The 18,117-nt window shown below is 38.1% G+C and overlaps 1 protein-coding gene across 1 annotated transcript in view; it reads right to left on the minus strand.

Annotated features, from left to right (window-relative positions):
* Positions 1-18,117, minus strand: part of LOC125230595 (gamma-aminobutyric acid type B receptor subunit 2) — a 201,259-nt gene that overhangs the window by 35,270 nt on the left and 147,872 nt on the right. The window contains exons 4-5 of the mRNA XM_048135803.1: positions 7,966-8,150; positions 2,550-2,693 (exon numbers count right to left, since the gene is read on the minus strand). Coding sequence (XP_047991760.1) covers positions 2,550-2,693; positions 7,966-8,150 — 329 coding nt within the window. The remainder of the gene's footprint in view (positions 1-2,549; positions 2,694-7,965; positions 8,151-18,117) is intronic.

The following is an 18,117-nucleotide window of genomic DNA, read 5'->3' on the forward strand; positions in this document are numbered from 1 at the left end:
TTAATTTAAATTTATGTTGTTTAAATTGAAATTTAGTTTAGAGGTCGGACTGAAGGCACTTTCAAAGTTTTCTAACAAACCTGTAGCTTTCCTAGAATTATTCTCAGGAATCTAGGAATAAGTTGCTAAGAGGATTCCATGCTCCCATAAGCCGTAGCGCAAAGCCGGGAAAGGTTCCTTAAACGGAGGGTATCTTTACAGCTATACTAGGACTCAATAGGTACGAATTATTTCCTTTTTCCTTTATGTAGTATAATCAAGTACAATTTGTTAGTTTCTGCGTTAAATGAAAAGCAATACGTACTTATTCTTAACTATTGTCGACTGTACATCCTCACTAACTTGATTCCGAAAACAAACCAAGTACAGATTCTACACTCCCTCAAATACCCCTTTTGTTTGACCCACATCCAACCTTATCCATTGTAGGGTATGGCTCACTTTCCCGCAGTTTCTTGCCGAGGCTCAGATGTTACTAAGGTAAATTCCATCAAGCCTGAAATTCTCAGGACTCACTCTGTTTGCTTCGTATTGAAGTTGGTAGGTAAATTCGATTCAGCCCGAGATTATGTCTATAACCTAGTCTAGTCGCTGTAGCGGCGCTTAGGATTTCATTCAATAAACTAGCTCGATTATACTTAATTTACTTGTTACGTTCAGAGATAATCGAATAAAATATAATTTTTATTTTGTACAATGTGACGTCAAAAACGTGTTATTAACAAAATAAAAGTACATATATATTAGATATTTTGCCCCAAACTATTACCAGTTAATTGAATTTATGAGCAGCTGTCTATATTTGATATCTAGACAATAACCGTTTGCTACATTTCATAACTACGATAATTATTAGAAAGAAATACTGACATCGATTATTGATTACTTGTAACATAACAACCTGATACATAAAACTCCATCCTCTTATTTTATTTTCTGTTATATTTCTTATTTTTTGTATTGGTTTAGAATATCGGGTTTCAAATAGGACACAAAGAATGCGTACGTGTTACATTACATACTTATTATGCTTATTTACTACGTGATTTTAATTATGTTGACGAATAAAGTTTTAATTGAGCAAGCGACTCTTAGTCAAATACTACAGCAAAGTTATATTTATAATTGACAACGTTTCAAAATTTTCAATGTCCCTAAATCGAAAACCATTTCGAGATATACGCTTGTAGATCACATAAATATTTTTTTTAATTTTTTTTTCCGTATTTTTAGTATAAAAAATCATAAAAATAGTTTAAAGGGGAAGTGACGTCAAATAGCTGACTTAGAGCTGCCACTATAAGAAAAAAATCTTCCAGTTGGGATGTCCCTTGAGTTTGACAGTGACACTTATCACAGTTCGTAGCAAAGATATTAAAAATTTCATGGCTTAGTCTATGGTTCGTAGTCATTCACTATGGGTTGAGTGACACTTGACAGTCAAACATACCGGACTGTTTGAGCTGACTGTTAAAACTTTATTTTTTTAAAAAGATTTTGTCGTTTTCTTAGGTGTATGAAACAACACATGTGACGTCACGAAGCTGCGTCTTGACGTTTGTAACTTACGCTCTTTCTGCTCGAAGTAGTAATAAGAAGGGATTTTCCCATTAAAATAGCAGTTTTTGGAAAAATAAAAAAATACGTGTATCTTTTAGTATTAAGTTCTTTCAAACCAAACAATAAAAAGTAGTACTCAAAAATATGAAATGTTGTCAATTGACTACTTACTCGTAAAACAAATGAAAACGCAGCGATAAATTTTAAAATCACAAAATTTAACCGTATCACTGTATGATGACATTACTGTGACTTACGATGACATGACCATTCCAGTAATAACTCTTCTAACAAACGTACACCGCGCGGTGTGCACACAAGCGCATCGTGTACGTACGCAACACATGCAAGCGAATTTGGACAAGTGGATAAGAATAATATGTATAATAATAATATTTTTTGTGTTTTCTGACTGATATGATGTGGCATTGTTATACTAATACTTATTATAAGTATTATATATTAACTATAATAGTTAATAGTACAGGATAACAACATCTTACTTGGACCATAAATTAAATATTGGTATGATCTTGTTATAACAAGATCATACCATCCCATACATTAAAATGCGACCGCCTAAGACCGCGCTTACACTCCACCACACATAGATGGCGCCACAAAAAAAATGTCTTGTAGCTTTCGATTATACTTTTAGATGGCGTTAAGTGTCACTTTTGACATAGATTTACGGCTCGGAATTGACACTTAATGCCAATCTACAAATAATCGGTGGCAACAAGGCATTTTATGTGGCGCCATCTATGTGTGGTGGAGTGTAAGCGCGTTCGTAGGCGGTCGCATTTTAATGTATGGGATGGTATGATCTTGTTATATTTAATTTATGCTTGGACGAAGACGAGTAACATTTATAGTCTTTTTTCAACCACGTGCTTTCGATCACAGTAGGTACCTTTCGCGTCGCCGCTGCCGGAGAGTAACTACTGAGTCATTCTTATACTGTGACTCACGTTACCAAGACCACTTACCTGAACTATGTTCCAGTAGGGAACGATCTTGGCGATGCTCTCGGTCACCTCGGAGCACGCCGAGCCCAGCAACATGACCATCCTGGAGTCCCGTTCCGTGTACAGTGCGTGGAAAAACCGGTCCACGCCCACACCTGGGTCACACTGTTAACAATAACAATAATAATTTATTATTTTGAATTCGCTTATTTACATAACCTTATACAGAGGAAATAAACGATGCCTCGATGCTCGATGAGAATGCCTCGTAGAGAGGCACTAGAGAGGCGAAACACGTGTCCAGTTTTGTATTCATATTCATATTCATATTCATTTATTCAATGCAACCATGGTATTTTACAGAGGTGTTTACAGATTGTAGGTACAAACATGGACCCCACTAGGGTGTAGCATTTTTACATATATTATAAATAGTACAACAAAACAAAAACAACATGCACTTACAGCTAAGTTTGGTCTCCTAGGAAGTCATGCAAGGAATATGGGCACAAATTCAGTAGATAGGACTTTAGTTTATTTACAAAAGTATTGTATTTTCTCTCGCTTAATATATTTTGAGGAATTTTATTAAAAATCGTCATAGCCATTGCATGAGGTCCTTTATTGAACATTTGCAGCGTAGCAGGGACATTCATAAAGACTCTATTTCGTTGGCGCAGGTTATACGTTTCTGAACTATGGTATTTATATTCTTCGAATAGATTAACGTTTTTTTTAACAAATTTGCAGGTTTCTAAAATATATAAGGCTGTCAGCGTTAAAATCTTTAGATTAGGGAAGTGAGGCTTGCAACTTTCCTCATCGTTTATATTTACAAGTTCTCTTATACATTTCTTTTGTAAAATAAAGAGGTCTTTAGTATTAACACTATTTCCCCACAGTATTATTCCATATTGCAGCCACGCCTGCGCAAAGGCATGATAAGCACACACTGCGGTTTTTAAGTTTGTGGTCAATTTTATTTGTCGGAGGGCGTATGAAAAGCTTGAAAGTTTGCCAGCAATTTTTTCAATGTGCGCTTTCCAGTTTATGTGTTCATCTATTTCTACGCCGAGTAATGAGCAAGTGTTTTTCAGTTCTAATTTGTTATTTTGGTAGTGATAGTCAATTTGTAATTCTGCTTTTTGATGAGGTCTAAATTGTATTAAGTTAGTTTTTTGTAGGTTAATTTTTAAATTGTGGTCTTCCAGCCAGGTTAAAACTGTATTAAAGATATTGTCTAAGGTATTTGTGGCTTCATTACTGTATTCGCATGGGAATGTTATTGATATATCGTCTGCATACATGAGACATTTCATATCGTACGTTTTTAATATTTTTGGCAAGTCATTAATATAAATAATAAATAAAATACATCCTAAAACGCTTCCCTGCGGGATAGAGCATGTCACGAGTGTCGCGGGAGAGCGGATTTTAGTTAATGTTTTTATTTTGTCATCAAAGTAGTCTATTTCAACAATTTGTTGACGGTTCTCGAGATATGACCTAAACCAATTTTGCGCTATGCCGCGGACTCCTATTCCGTAGAGCTTATTCAGGAGGATGTTGTGTTGGACGCGATCATATGCTTTACTCATGTCTAATAGTAATCCAAATGCGTATTTCTTATTTGTTAATATTGTCAAAGCGTTTTGTATAAATTCGTAAACTGTAAGAGTAGTAGACTTTCCTTTTCTAAATCCAAATTGGCATTCATCAAAAAGGTTAAATTTGTCGCAGAAAGAGGTAAGACGTTTCGCCATTATCATTTCATATATTTTTGAAAAAGTGCTAAGTAGTGCAATTGGACGGTAGTTTTCGGGGTCGGTGGGATTTCCTTTTTTCAATATTGGTTTTATAAGCGCGATTTTTAGCTTATCAGGGAATGTTCCCGTGGAAAATGATTGATTGATTAGGAAAGTAAGTGGTATTATAAGTTCATTTCCACACTTTTTCAAAAGTGCAGGTGGAATCTCGTCAATTCCATAGCTAGATTTGTTTTTAAGCTCTTTTATACATTTATATACTTCATACGCATTTCTGGTGGTGGGTAAGTATTTATACCTATTTATTTGCGTTAGGAAAAGCGGGGCAAATCTCGACTGGGGGGCAATTGTAATCCATTTTTCCATTATTACACTATGATGAGTTCTACATGTATCCACTGAAGACGCCTACCATATATAACCGGTGGACACTATTTAATAATGCAAACATTGTAAAACATGGAAAAAATTGACCGGTTACATTTGCCCCGGTATAGATCTTATTTATTTTTGAGGTGGGAGGGTGAGAAAATTAATTGAATGTAAAAATAGGCAGTAAGTATAACGGGTTAGCACTGATTGACTTGCACGTTATCTAGTCGCGGATAAGCAAAGAAATGTTCTAGATTTTATTTATACATAGGCACTGGTTGTAAAATATTAGCGTATGTTAATGCTTACTTTATGTAAGTACAATGGAATTATAACAAATACGCGACGACATTAGCGTTTCAACCCCGTTTACTGATATTAGAATAGGTCAAATACTAAGAAATTACCACGAAATGATTTCCGAATTATGTTTTCGATTTGTACTTATTAGAGCACTCGCCTGATGCATTCGTTCTTAGCATTTAGGTTTAAAGCGCCCTCCTTAACCTTTTGAATTTATAGTTAAGGTGTAAGTGAATAGCTTCTTACTATTAGTAAGCCGTAAAAGTCCATGGCACTTTATGAATAATAAATAAATAATCAGTCCATAAAACTTTGCTGCTTCATTTATTGTAAGTACATAGATCGGTACTTATCAAGATTAATTGATCACGCCTCGTCAGATTAAGATCACGGCTTAGTGCCCTCGTCATCATCATTATCCTCCTTGCGTTATCCCGGCATTTGCCACGGCTCATGGGAGCCTGGGGTCCGCTGTGACAACTAATCCCAAGATAGGCTTAGAAGGCATCGTGTAATAAATAAACCTTTTTGCCCGTTAGAATTCATGTTTAGTTTAAAAATAATAACTATCTAATTGCAAACTGAAATGCAAACATCCTAATATTATTAATATGGCTATTACTTATTTATATGGAAAAATTGGACAACACATCTAATTACAACCTTACAACATACTTAATATCCATACTTACTAATACACCAACATTATAAACGGGACTGTGTGTGTGTCTGTTTCTTTGTCCGTCTTTCACGGCAAAACAGAGCGACCAGTTGATGTGATTTTTTAAAGTGGAGATAGTCGAAGGGATGCACAGTGACAAAGGCTACTTTTTGTTTCTTTCTATCCCCCACTTCCCTAAAAAGGTGGGGTGAAAGTTCATATGGAGCATTCCGCAATTTTTGAATTTAACGAGCGAAGCCGCGGGTAAAAGCTAGTAATAATATAAACCGATAACTTAAACTGTTCGTGGACTACTACGCCAGACACAATAGAGAGACATAAACGTCTAGTGTCCGCGAATGGGTTTAGTAAAACATGGTAAGTACATTATAGTTATATTCCAACCCGAAATATCTCGAACTGACGTAAAGTCATAAGTTTTAGGTCAGACCCAGATGTCAGGATTTTGAGGGTAGGCGCCCAAAATTACAAATACGTGCCAGTTGGCGGCTAAGGGTTCTCTGTTTGGGGGGATAAGTAGTTAAGTAGGACTTCCGGTTGGGACGCCATCATAGCGGTTTCGTGTCGTGAATAATTTATTTTTCTTTTACTCATTAATGTTGTTTAAAGTGTAATATTGATAGTGTATGACTGAGGAAAAATTAAAATGTGCAAAAGCTACCCACTTACAAGAAAGTAATGGTGTGGTTGTAGTGGGTAGCTTTTGCACATTTCAATTTTTCCTCAGTCACCCGTTGAGCTGATGAAGAATTGTTCTCGAAACGCGTTTTATTTCATGAGTAACTATCGCCTCTTTTTGTTTAAAGTGTAATATTGATAGCGTATTATGCAGTAAACTAATGGTGTAGTGAGAAGCTGTGAAGAATTGTTCTCGAAACGCGTTTAGCCTCTTTTTTGTCGTAAACGGCCGGTAAATAGTCCACGTGCTCTTGTAAAATCTAGTCCACGTGCTCTTGTAAAATCTAGCTATCAATTTACAAGTGCTAAGTCACCGTACAATGTCGTACTTACCGTACAAAAATTACTAATATTAGCTCATATCACCTTGACACTGGCGAAATAGTCCCAATGGACTGAAGCCATTTAATTTTAAAAACTGAACTGAAGTAGTTAAGTATGTGACGTCGACCTTATGAGGATGCCTTCATTCCGCGAAAACAGACATTAAGCATTTTCGACTGTTTCTAGGTACATTTAGGAATTCCATTATATAAAATTACGGATTACGAGTACCTACATTTTGTGTACTCGAATACTTACACACAAAATATTCATCTTTATTTATTCAGGAACGAATTAAAATTTTAGATTTTAGTCCAGCCGGCCTAGCCGAAGTGACAATAGTTGACGCTACTTGGCGATCAAAACGCAGTCTGGCTCAGTCGCGCCACTCCATAAGAGCGATAGGGAGAGGTAGCTACGATAGATGCGCTTACGAAGTGTAAGCGATTGTGACGTTGGCTGGTTTTCGCCCGCGATTTTATTTTACCTTGGTGTCGTTGGTGAAAAGGTGTAGCTTGTACCCGGGCAGCTTCCCTCGCTTATTCACGTGCTGGACGGCTAGTTGTGCGGCCACCAGCTCCGACGCGCCCTAGACCCGCGGCGCCACTCCCACTGACAGTTCGGACAGGCCCAGGATGTCCTGCTAGCTTACCTTGGTGTCGTTGGTGAAGAGGTGCAGCTTGTACCCGGGCAGCTGCCCTTGCCTGTTCACGTGCTGGACGGCTAGTTCTGCGGCCGCCAGCTCCGACGCGCCCTCGACCCGCGGCGCAACTCCGACTGACAGTTCGGACAGGCCCCAGATGTCCTGCTAGCTTACCTTGGTGTCGTTGGTGAAGAGGTGCAGCTTGTACCCGGGCAGCTGCCCTTGCCTGTTCACGTGCTGGACGGCTAGTTGTGCGGCCGCCAGTTCCGACGCTCCCTCGGCCCGAGGCGCCACTCCTACTGACAGTTCGGACAGGCCCAGGATGTCCTGCTAGCTTACCTTGGTGTCGTTGGTGAAGAGGTGCAGCTTGTACCCGGGCAACTGCCCTTGCCTGTTCACGTGCTGGACGGCTAGTTGTGCGGCCGCCAGCTCCGACGCGCCCTCGACCCGCGGCGCAACTCCGACTGACAGCTCGAATAAACCCAGGATGTCCTGCTAGCTTACCTTGGTGTCGTTGGTGAAGAGGTGCAGCTTGTACCCGGGCAGCAGCCCTTGCCTGTTCACGTGCTGGACGGCTAGTTGTGCGGCCGCCAGCTCCGACGCGCCCTCGGCCCGAGGCGCCACTCCCACTGACAGTTCGGACAGGCCCAGGATGTCCTGCTAGCTTACCTTGGTGTCGTTGGTGAAGAGGTGTAGCTTGTACCCGGGCAGCAGCCCTTGCCTGTTCACGTGCTGGACGGCTAGTTGTGCGGCCGCCAGCTCCGACGCGCCCTCGACCCGCGGCGCAACTCCGACTGACAGCTCGAATAGGCCCAGGATTGATACTATTCGGTTAGAGCTGGATTTTGATATTTCTGCGAACAAAAAGCGTATAAAATCATAGTAAAAGTATGACAATTCAAGTAAATATATTATGTATAAAATAAAAACAGCTTTTTGGCTGAGTTGTGAATTATATTCTGACTGTTTTTTATGCGGCTTTCTTCGCGATACTGCGAGGACGCATTGGATTCAGTTTTTACTTTACCACCACTTAGTGCTGGTATTAGTCAAAGATTTATCAATTTTTTGTTATTCCCAAAGCGACGTTTCAGGATTAAAAGCCTAAGCAGCTGTTTTCAACTTTTCCACCTGTCATACAATTTACAAATTGATACTATTTATTTAATTTATAAAAGACACTGTGTTTTCAAAATTTCAGCCCTATTAAAATATAATCAGTGTGCGTAGCCAAATGCACAAACGCTTCACGAAACGCTCACGAATCTCAAGCCATTTGGGCATTCGGCTACGCACACAGGTAGTTACGTAGGATCTATTCCTTAGAAACGAGCTTCATTTACAAGACAAAATTGCGTAGGTAAGCATTTATATTGTCTCGTATATAAAGAAGACCTAAGACAATTCAGAAGCAGCTCAATTATCGGTACGTCAATCAGTGCTCGCGAGCAGTGTCGACGATGCGCGGTGATCGTGACGAACGAGTTAAGAACTGTCTTTGCGATACGACAGCAAATTTTCAGCAGCGGCGGAGATACATGCTTGTTACGATTTGCGAAATATATTATTTCGTATCTACTCGTAGGTGACCTTTTTACAGTCTGCAATAAATATCAGATTACTTTAATCAAACAATTTATTTCCTTTCTTATTTGTTTGTTATTTATTCATTTTATATATTAAAAAACCGGCCAAGTGCGAGTCGGACTCGCCCAACGAGGGTTCCGTACAAACTTTCTTTCAAACTACCTAGTAAAAATAATCTCATATTTTCATATAACTCTAATGACGACTAGAAGAGAAAAGCATAGGCACTAATGAGTATTATTGTGTATAGCGCCATCTCCCGGTCAATTTGCTAACTAATTTGCGCGACCTGGTTTTTCAGGGATAATTCTTTATAATGTTAACCGATTTAAACAGTTTTTACTTTATTGGACAGAAGATGGTTTACGTAACATCTCGTATTAATTTGAAGTACGATATACATCCGCAAGGGTGGGTAAATTGAAAGTAAAAATCTGAAAAGTTTTTTGTGAATTAAAAAAAAGTATTCAAAATACAAACACGATTATATTTTTCCTGTAATATTTAGCATAAAACCAATGTTTACTAAAATTTTCATAATTTTTCGTTGGTAAACTTCGGAGATAAGGGGGGGGAACGGTATTTTTTTTTACATTTTCCTTCAAAATTCTTTTTTTTTCCACAACAAAAAAATTATAAAAAATAGCTTATTTACGTTCAATTTGAGCTCTTTCTAACGATACCCCACTTGACCTAGTAACTTGAAATTTACAGTTTGCCCCCCTTTCATTTTGGCCATTTTCTACAATTAAAATTAATATATTTAAAAAAATTACACTTTCTATTTGTAGAGTCTTACAATGTTCACAACTATTCCAAATTTCAAGTTGATAGCATTAGTAGTTCTCGAGATATTTAGGAATGTGACAGACGGACAGACAGACGGACAGAGTCGCACCATAAGGGTTCCTGTTGTACCTTTTTGGTACGGAATCCTAAAAACGAAAAACATATTATTTCTAATTTATCGAAAAACTATAATACCAATTACGTGTCGAATTCAACGGAAAAAACCGGCCAAGAGCGTGTCGGGCCACGCTCAGTGTAGGATTCCGTAGTTTTTCGTATTTTTCTCAAAAACTACTGAACCTATCAAGTTCAAAACAATTTTCCTGAAAGTCTTTATAAAGTTCTACTTTTGTAATTTTTTTCATATTTTTTAAACATACGGTTCAAAAGTTAGATGGGGGGGACGACACTTCTTTTTCCTTTAGGAGCGATTATTTCCGAAAATATTTTAGTAAACCCTTATTCATTTTTAAATACCTATCCAACAATATATCACATGTTGGGGTTGGAATGAAAAAAAAAATCCGTCTCCACTTTACATGTAGGGGGGGGGGGGGGGGGGTTACCCTAACAAAACATTTTTTTCCACTTTTTATTTTACCACTTTGTCGGCGTGATTGATATACATATTGGTACCAAATTTCAGCTTTCTAGTGCTAACGGTTTGAGATTATCCGCGGACGGACGGACAGACAGACATGGCGAAACTATAAGGGTTCCTAGTTGACTACGGAACCCTAATAAAAAAGACACGGTGTATAGCAAACATCTTCATAGTTAAAGTTTAGTAGTCCACAGGGTGCCCGATTGATATTCCGAAATAAAATACGCCGATTTTCCGTACGCCGACAACGATTCGCCGACGTCTGTTTTGGCCGAATAACGATTGGAAGATTATCATTTCACATAATATTCGTTCGTAAACGGAGTCAGTAGGCAGAAATTTGATACGCCGATTTACTTTTCGACGAACAATCATTTAGTAATTGTAAAAATTGGCCGACACAAAATTGGTCGAAACACAATAGGTCGAGTGATCATTTGGTATTTTTAGGGTTCCGTAGTCAACTAGGAACCCTTATAGTTCGCCATGTCTGTCTGTCCGTCCGTCCGTCCGTCCGTCCGTCCGTCCGTCCGTCCGTCCGTCCGTCCGTCCGTCCGTCCGCGGATAATCTCAGTAACCGTTAGTACTACAAAGCTGAAATTTGGTACCAATATGTACATCAATCACGCCAACAAAGTGCAAAAATAAAAAATGGAAAAAAATGTTTTATTATGGTACTCCCCCTACATGTTAAGTGGGGGCTGATTTTTTTTTTCATTCCAACCCCAACGTGTGATATATTGTTGGATAGGTATTTAAAAATGAATAAGTCGCTCCTAAAGGAAAAAAAAGTGAGTCCCCCCCCCTCTAACTTTTGAACCATATGTTAAAAAAATATGAAAATAATCACAAAAGTAGAACTTTATAGAGACTTTCTAGGAAAATTATTTTGAACTTGATAGGTTCAGTAGTTTTTGAGAAAAATACGGAAAACTACGGAACCCTACACTGAGCGTGGCCCGACACGCTCTTGGCCGGTTTTTTTTTGGTGAGTTGGCTGGAGCCTGGAACTTGCGTACAAAGTGTTCTGCGGATTCAAGAATCTTTGTTAGATCGTTTGTAAGAGTAATTCACATTTATTTCATTTACTTATTTATATTAATCATCATGTTCTGATTCTAAGGATTAATTTTAGTAAATTATGTATTGTTTGTTTTTTCAACTCACCAAATTTTTTACCGAACATAATGTTGCCAGTATATGTAAATTATTACCGCAACGAAAAGAATTTCACATTATACATTGTTCAAGACTCCCCCCCCACTTTCTTCCCGTGGGTTTCGTAGAAGTCGACTGTGGGGTATGGGTTAAATTGTGGCACTGTCATTGCAATGTCACAATCTGGATTTCTTTTAACCCTTTTTTGCCAAGAGTGGCACTGAAACTTAAGAGTTCATGTGCTCTACGTACCCCTTTATGGGCTACAGGCGTGATTATATGTATGTATGTAAGAAAAAAAGTGTCTATAAGTGCGCAATTTTTTTACAACGGCGATACGTCATTCATTCGAAAATATTTTAACAATGTATAAAATGTGAAACGTTATTCGACTAAACGTGGCCTAAACGAAAATATTACTTTGCTAAATATAAAATATCCAATAATAGTTCGGATAATTTGCACAGAAGCGAACTGAACTGTATGCGAATCAAGATTCTACGTAACGTTATTCGACCAAAAGTGACAGCGATAGTTTGATTATTCGGCTAAATGGCACTCGGCAAATCGTTGTCGGCGAATCAATAATCGGCTAAAAAATTGTCGGAGAATCATTAGGTAGCCAAACTTTGCTTCGATTGCTCGTTTGAAAAAAAAAACCGGCCAAGTGCGAGTCGGACTCGTCCACCGAGGGTTCCTTACAAACTTATTTCCAACTACCTAGTTAAAATAATCTCATGATTTTCATATAACTCTAATGACTTGACTAGAAGCTAGAAGTGCTAATTAGCATTATTGTGTAGCGCCATCTCTCGGTAGATTCGCTAACTAATTTGTTCGACCTGTATAGTATGTTGGTTTTTCAGGGAAAATTCTTTATAATGTTAACTGATTTAAACAGTTTTTACTTTATTTGAAAGAAGATATAGTTAACGTAACATCTCGTATTAATCGTTATTTGAAGTACGATATACATCCGCAAGGGTGGTTAAATTGAAACTAAAAATCTGAAAAGTTTTTTGTGAATTAAAAAAAAAGTTTCCAAGATACAAATCTGATTTTATTTTTCCTGTAATATTTAGCATAAAACCAATATTTCATAAAATTTTCACAATTTTTCGTTGGTTAACTTTGGAGATAAGGGGGAGGCGTTTTTTTTTTACAATTTCATTCAAAATTCCATTTTTTTACAACAAAAAAATTATAAAAATTGTTAATTTACGTTCTATTTGAGCTCTTTCAAACGATACCCCACTTGACCTAGTTTCTTGAAATTTACAGTTTGCCCACGTTTCATTTTGGCCATTTTCTACAATTAAAATTCTTGTAGAGGTTTACAATGTTCACAACTATTCCAAATTTCAAGTTGATTAGTAGTTCTCGAGATATTTAGTAATGTGACAGACGGACAGACAGACAGACAGAGTCGCACCATAAGGGTTCCTCTTGTACTTTTTTGGTACGGAACTCTTTTTTTTTTTTTTGACGAAGTGGGAATGCTGTTACGCACGATGTGTGGGACTCGCCGTTTCTTTCCCCTCCCCTGTCGAGAGGGGGGAAACTTGGCCCTACCCACTAAACCCACTCCGGCGTTCCATCCTCTTTGCCGTTCGTGAGGGCGCGCTGGGATCGATGTTGTCATCATGTCATTCACCACGGCGCCCTCCGGCATTGCCCGGCCAAGGCACCCGCATAAAGATGGGGATCAGAGACGCTTGATCCCCCTCGCTGGCATTCAATCAGGGGGGTAAAACCCCTTACGGCTCGAGGCGAGCGTACGCTCTTCGCCTTCGACCCTGCCGCCTGCGTCGTAGCGGAAGAGCGTCTGCGGCTGTTTCTCGCTCCCTCTCTGCTTCTTCCTTCTGCGATATGATCACTTCGCAGAAGGAAACCACCGCATTCCAGTTTTTCTCGCTACCCAGCATAGCTTCTACTACGCTGCGTAGCGAGAGGTCCGCCATCCTCGTCGCCGCCCTGAGGGTGGCTCTTTCAACAGCCCAGCGACCGCACTCTTCCAAAGTGTGCTGGGCTGTGTCGTCCGCTGCGCCGCATTCGTGGCAGTGAGGCCCCGGTTCTCTCCGTATTCTGTGCAGGTAATGTCCGAAACAGCCGTGTCCGGACACCACCTGCGTCATCCTGTATTGGTACGGAACCCTAAAAAAAAAAAAAAACCGGCCAAGTGCGAGTCGGACTCGCGCACCGAGGGTTCCGTACAAACCTAAGGTTTTCGGAATTTTTCCTTTATGTGTGCTATAAAACGTTGCTTCATGCCAAATTTCAAGATTATAGGTCGACTGGAAGTACCCTTTAGGTTTTGATTCCCTTGCGAGTACTTGCGAGTTTCAAAATATGCAGCTTAAATTGCTGTTTCTTTTGATTGCGTTGACATAGAAGTTTGATTTTGTTACAGCTTAAAGATATTATAGACCTGAGTATTTGGTATGAATTTCAATTTAATACCTCTACGCGTTTATGAGGAAATGGGTAGTAAGGTTAAAATTATTAAAAAAAAATATATTATGTGATGTAACTAAAAATTTATGGTTTTCGTAATTTTTCCTTTATCTATGCTATAAGACGTTGCTTCGTACCAAATTTCAAGATTCTGAGTTCACGGGAAGCACCCTGTAGGTTTTGATTCCCTTGCAAGTGTCGAAAATTTGCGGCATAAACGGCTGTATCTTTTGATTGCGTTGGCTTAGAAGTTTGATTTTTTCACAGCTTCAAGGGACAGTAGACCTGAGTAATTGATATAAATTTCAGCTTTATACCTCCACGCGTTCCTGAGAAAAGCGTTGACAGACGGACGGACGGACGGACAGACGGACAACAAAGTGATCCTATAAGGGTTCCGTTTTTTCCTTTTGAGGTACGGAACCCTAAAAAGATATCTTATTTGAGTTAAATACGGAATGCATTTAATTTATGCCTGTAACATACATGTATTTTGTCATTGGTGGTCTCGGGCTCTTAAACCGCAGCAGATATTGCAGTGAAGCATATCCAATAAAATGCTTGGCTGTAGGTAATATTCTCGAATTACGAACAAGCATATTAAATAATAATATTAATAATTATTGGGAGCTTTTATCAGGTTTTCATTAAGCTGAGGCTGAAACTGCGTACCTTAACCGCAGGAAAGCATATTGTTAAAATATTATAAAGCTCATAAATTACACGAAATAATTATGAAATAATATTTTAGCTCAGGTTCAATTGCACACAATACAAATAGGTTGGTTGGTTCGCATTTTCAATTATTTTATGCGTTGGCAAATCGACCTTTACAGTGATGAGTAAATAACCTAACCACAAAATTAAAATTTTGAAAAAAACGCCGACATAGTGGACCGATTTTCATGAAACATGGCTAAGAACACTCCCGACTAACTCAGCTTTCAAACAAAAAACTAAATCTAAATCGGTACATCCGTTCGGGAGCTACGATGCCACAGACAGACACACTCACAGACAGACAGACACGTCAAACTTATAACACCCCGTCGTTTTTGCCTCGGGGGTTAAAAATCTGTGAACTCAAATTTTATAATATAAATTACTTTTACCATAATTCGTTTATCACACATTCACATACAAAGTGATGAGTTGATAAACATTCATTAACAGCTGATACAGCGGGTAACGAAGTCGAGCTAAATAGATTAACGACAAGTGACGAGGCTTACGGGCTCACGGGTCACAGTAAACAGAAAAACAGTGGTCCCAAGTGAGATCATGGTGGTAGGGCTATCTAGTGGAAATAAACATGTACTTAATTTATTATTTGCGACCACACGAACTAGTAAACAAATTAAATTAAAACGGGACTGTTGTAGTTTTGTCGTGACCGTCCGTCCATATGTCCCAGCCGTTTTAATAATGATAAGACTTGGAGCATAAATAACTATGTGTATTTTATAAGCCGCTACTTAGTTTAGAAGCGAAATTTTATAAAATAATGTTTGAAGGTCCATAAAACAGCAACTAAGTGTTTTATTTCACTAAGATGCACATAGAAGTACGTATACCAAGCGATTTTTCTTCAAAATTAATATAAACTATCACAACTGTATCAGCCAACGGCCACCGATGGACTTGGTCGCTATTTCTTTAGTGCACGATACGAGTATCTATTCCAGCCCACCCATTTAAAAGGGACTTCCACTTCTCATTTGTCTACCACTAGACTGACACAGCGCAACTTACTTTTTAATTAGTTCTAGCGAGATGTCCTTTCGAAAGCAAGTTACGCAGATGTCGACACCGACTACGGCAGACGCGACGTGGTAAGGTGTACCCTTTAACTAATTAATTCCTTACAAGTATCGTGCTACGTACAAAGTTCCTATGTGAAGCAGGTTTCCTGCAGTTTTCTTACTATCACACAATTCTCCTCTATGAGGGTTAAATATATTGGATCCATTGAAGGGTTATTGGATTTAAGGCGTATTACAAGGAGGTGTATTCGCGTCTCTGTAGGTTACAAAAGCTAACGTAATAATATGGAACAATGGGTATTTAAAGGTGTTTGTACCTATTCAAATTTTACAAGTATAGTAAATCGCATAGTTTAATCGATTATGTAAATACAGATAGGTAGCTAAGTCTAATACTTGATTAAACGTCACGGAAATCACATACTGTCAATTGTCAGTATTCATAACATAACTTGTTAAAATATGAAAAGAGTTTCAGATTATTAAACACACATAAATGGATATATGTAGGTATACGTTTATCTATTTGATAATACTGGACAACACCGTCTACGTAAGTAGTAATATTTCCTATATTTAACTTGATGTACCTGTGTTGTCAATACTTGTCATGCACTGGATTGTATGCAAATAAATTGCTTGAATTTACCTTTATCAAAATCAATTAGGTACCTGCCAGCCTGTGTGGTGACGGGTTAAGAATTTCACCACCCCCTTTCTTCCCGTGGGTGTCGTAGAAGGCGACTATGGGATATGGGTTAAATTGTGGCGTAGGCAGAGGCTGGCAACCTGTCACTGCAATGTCACAGTTTCGTTTTCTTTCAACCCCTTATTTGCCAAGAGTGGCACTGAAGCTTTAGTAGTTTCATGTGTTCTGTCTACCCCTTTATGGGATACAGGCGTGATTGTATGTATGTATGTAATTAGGTACCATAGTTGTGCCAAAATATTTCAATAATTATACATTTAAATGGGCGATTTTGCATTAAATATAAATTAGCGATTTTGCGAGTATTGTCCAATTTCCCCTTAAAGATAAAGAAATGGCCACGGAGTATAAAAAGTTAAATATGTATATAGTAGTGTGACTACTTCAAAAACAACAAATCCCAAATATTTAATAAATACATTTGATTTGTTCCATGGTTGTATTTATTTCATGTTAAAAGAACAAAAATTAGCCATTCGGCCCCAAAAATCCTGACTTAATGATGTAATTATCGTAAATATCCTGCAATTTTCATGATAATGAAAAATTATGACAGTATACAATTTTCTGTTTAGTACAAACATTAAAATAATAAGTTATTTTGAACCATAGTAGTCTTCGTTATATTTGATTTTAATTAGCAAGAGAAATTTGGGAACCCCGTAGTCAAAATAAAATAAAACACCTGTTTTTAGTTTATACATGTTAGTCTGTATACTAGTATGTATATTTAAATGCAATGCATGCTCTTAGGGGTGTGTTTTATATAGAGCGATATTATTGACATGCTTGGAGCAGATCTGGGTGGCTAGCCGAATGGCACAATCGCTCACGAAACGCTCACGAAACGAAGCGCTAGTAGATATCTATCTCTATCGCGCTTGCGTATTGGCGCGACAGAGCCAGCGGCGTATCGCTTTCGTTTGGCGTCGGAGAAATGCCATTCGGCTACGGGGCCTGCTTCATGTATTCTCAACTTAAACATGTATTTCTAAAGCGAAAAAAAGAAATTCGTAGCTAGCGCAAATCCGCGGTCTATGCCTTTGCGTCGACTACATAGCGCTGTTTAAACAGTAGACATATACACCGTGTTTCACTTAACACTAAAAACCTGAAAACCGTTTGTTCAGAATCGAGAGTAGAATCGATGTAGCTATATCTTGATGGGGGTAATATTTTTATTTAAATTAGTATTATCCGTTATTTTTTATGTGCCTATTCTATTGTATTCGTAATACAACATTGTGTATATCGCATTGCTAGAGGTTGTTTACCTTTTTCAGTATTTGGGAGTATTAATACTGGCTGGTTACTTAGACGATTATTTTTTCCGCTACGAGTTTGACGTTGTTTGTCAGTTTAATCTTAATGTTTATCATAAGTCATAACAAATTGAACTCGTACCTAATTACAACCTTGTCATTTTGAATATTGGGTTTAAATTTGCTTACTGCGATTACCTGTCCAATTTGAAGTTTACTGTGACAAAAGCTTTTACAGTGACATCTTAGCTGTTTTGGTAAACCTTATGTCGTTGCAGTAACGACATCTTTTTCCCCTCACTAGCTGTCTATTGGTAAACCTTATGTCGTTGCATCCAACGTAATTTGACAAATAAAATAGTTTAATGGTTGATGATGATTTAGTTAAGCATAAACGCATTATTTTATTGAAGGGAAAAGTGTAGAAATGCTAAAAAAAAAACTCAAGTAGAGCTGTACAGAAAATTTTCAAAAATTCAATTTAAAAAAACTTTG

The sequence above is a fragment of the Leguminivora glycinivorella genome, chromosome 1 (assembly GCF_023078275.1).
Source record: "Leguminivora glycinivorella isolate SPB_JAAS2020 chromosome 1, LegGlyc_1.1, whole genome shotgun sequence".
NCBI classification, from domain to species: domain Eukaryota; kingdom Metazoa; phylum Arthropoda; class Insecta; order Lepidoptera; family Tortricidae; genus Leguminivora; species Leguminivora glycinivorella.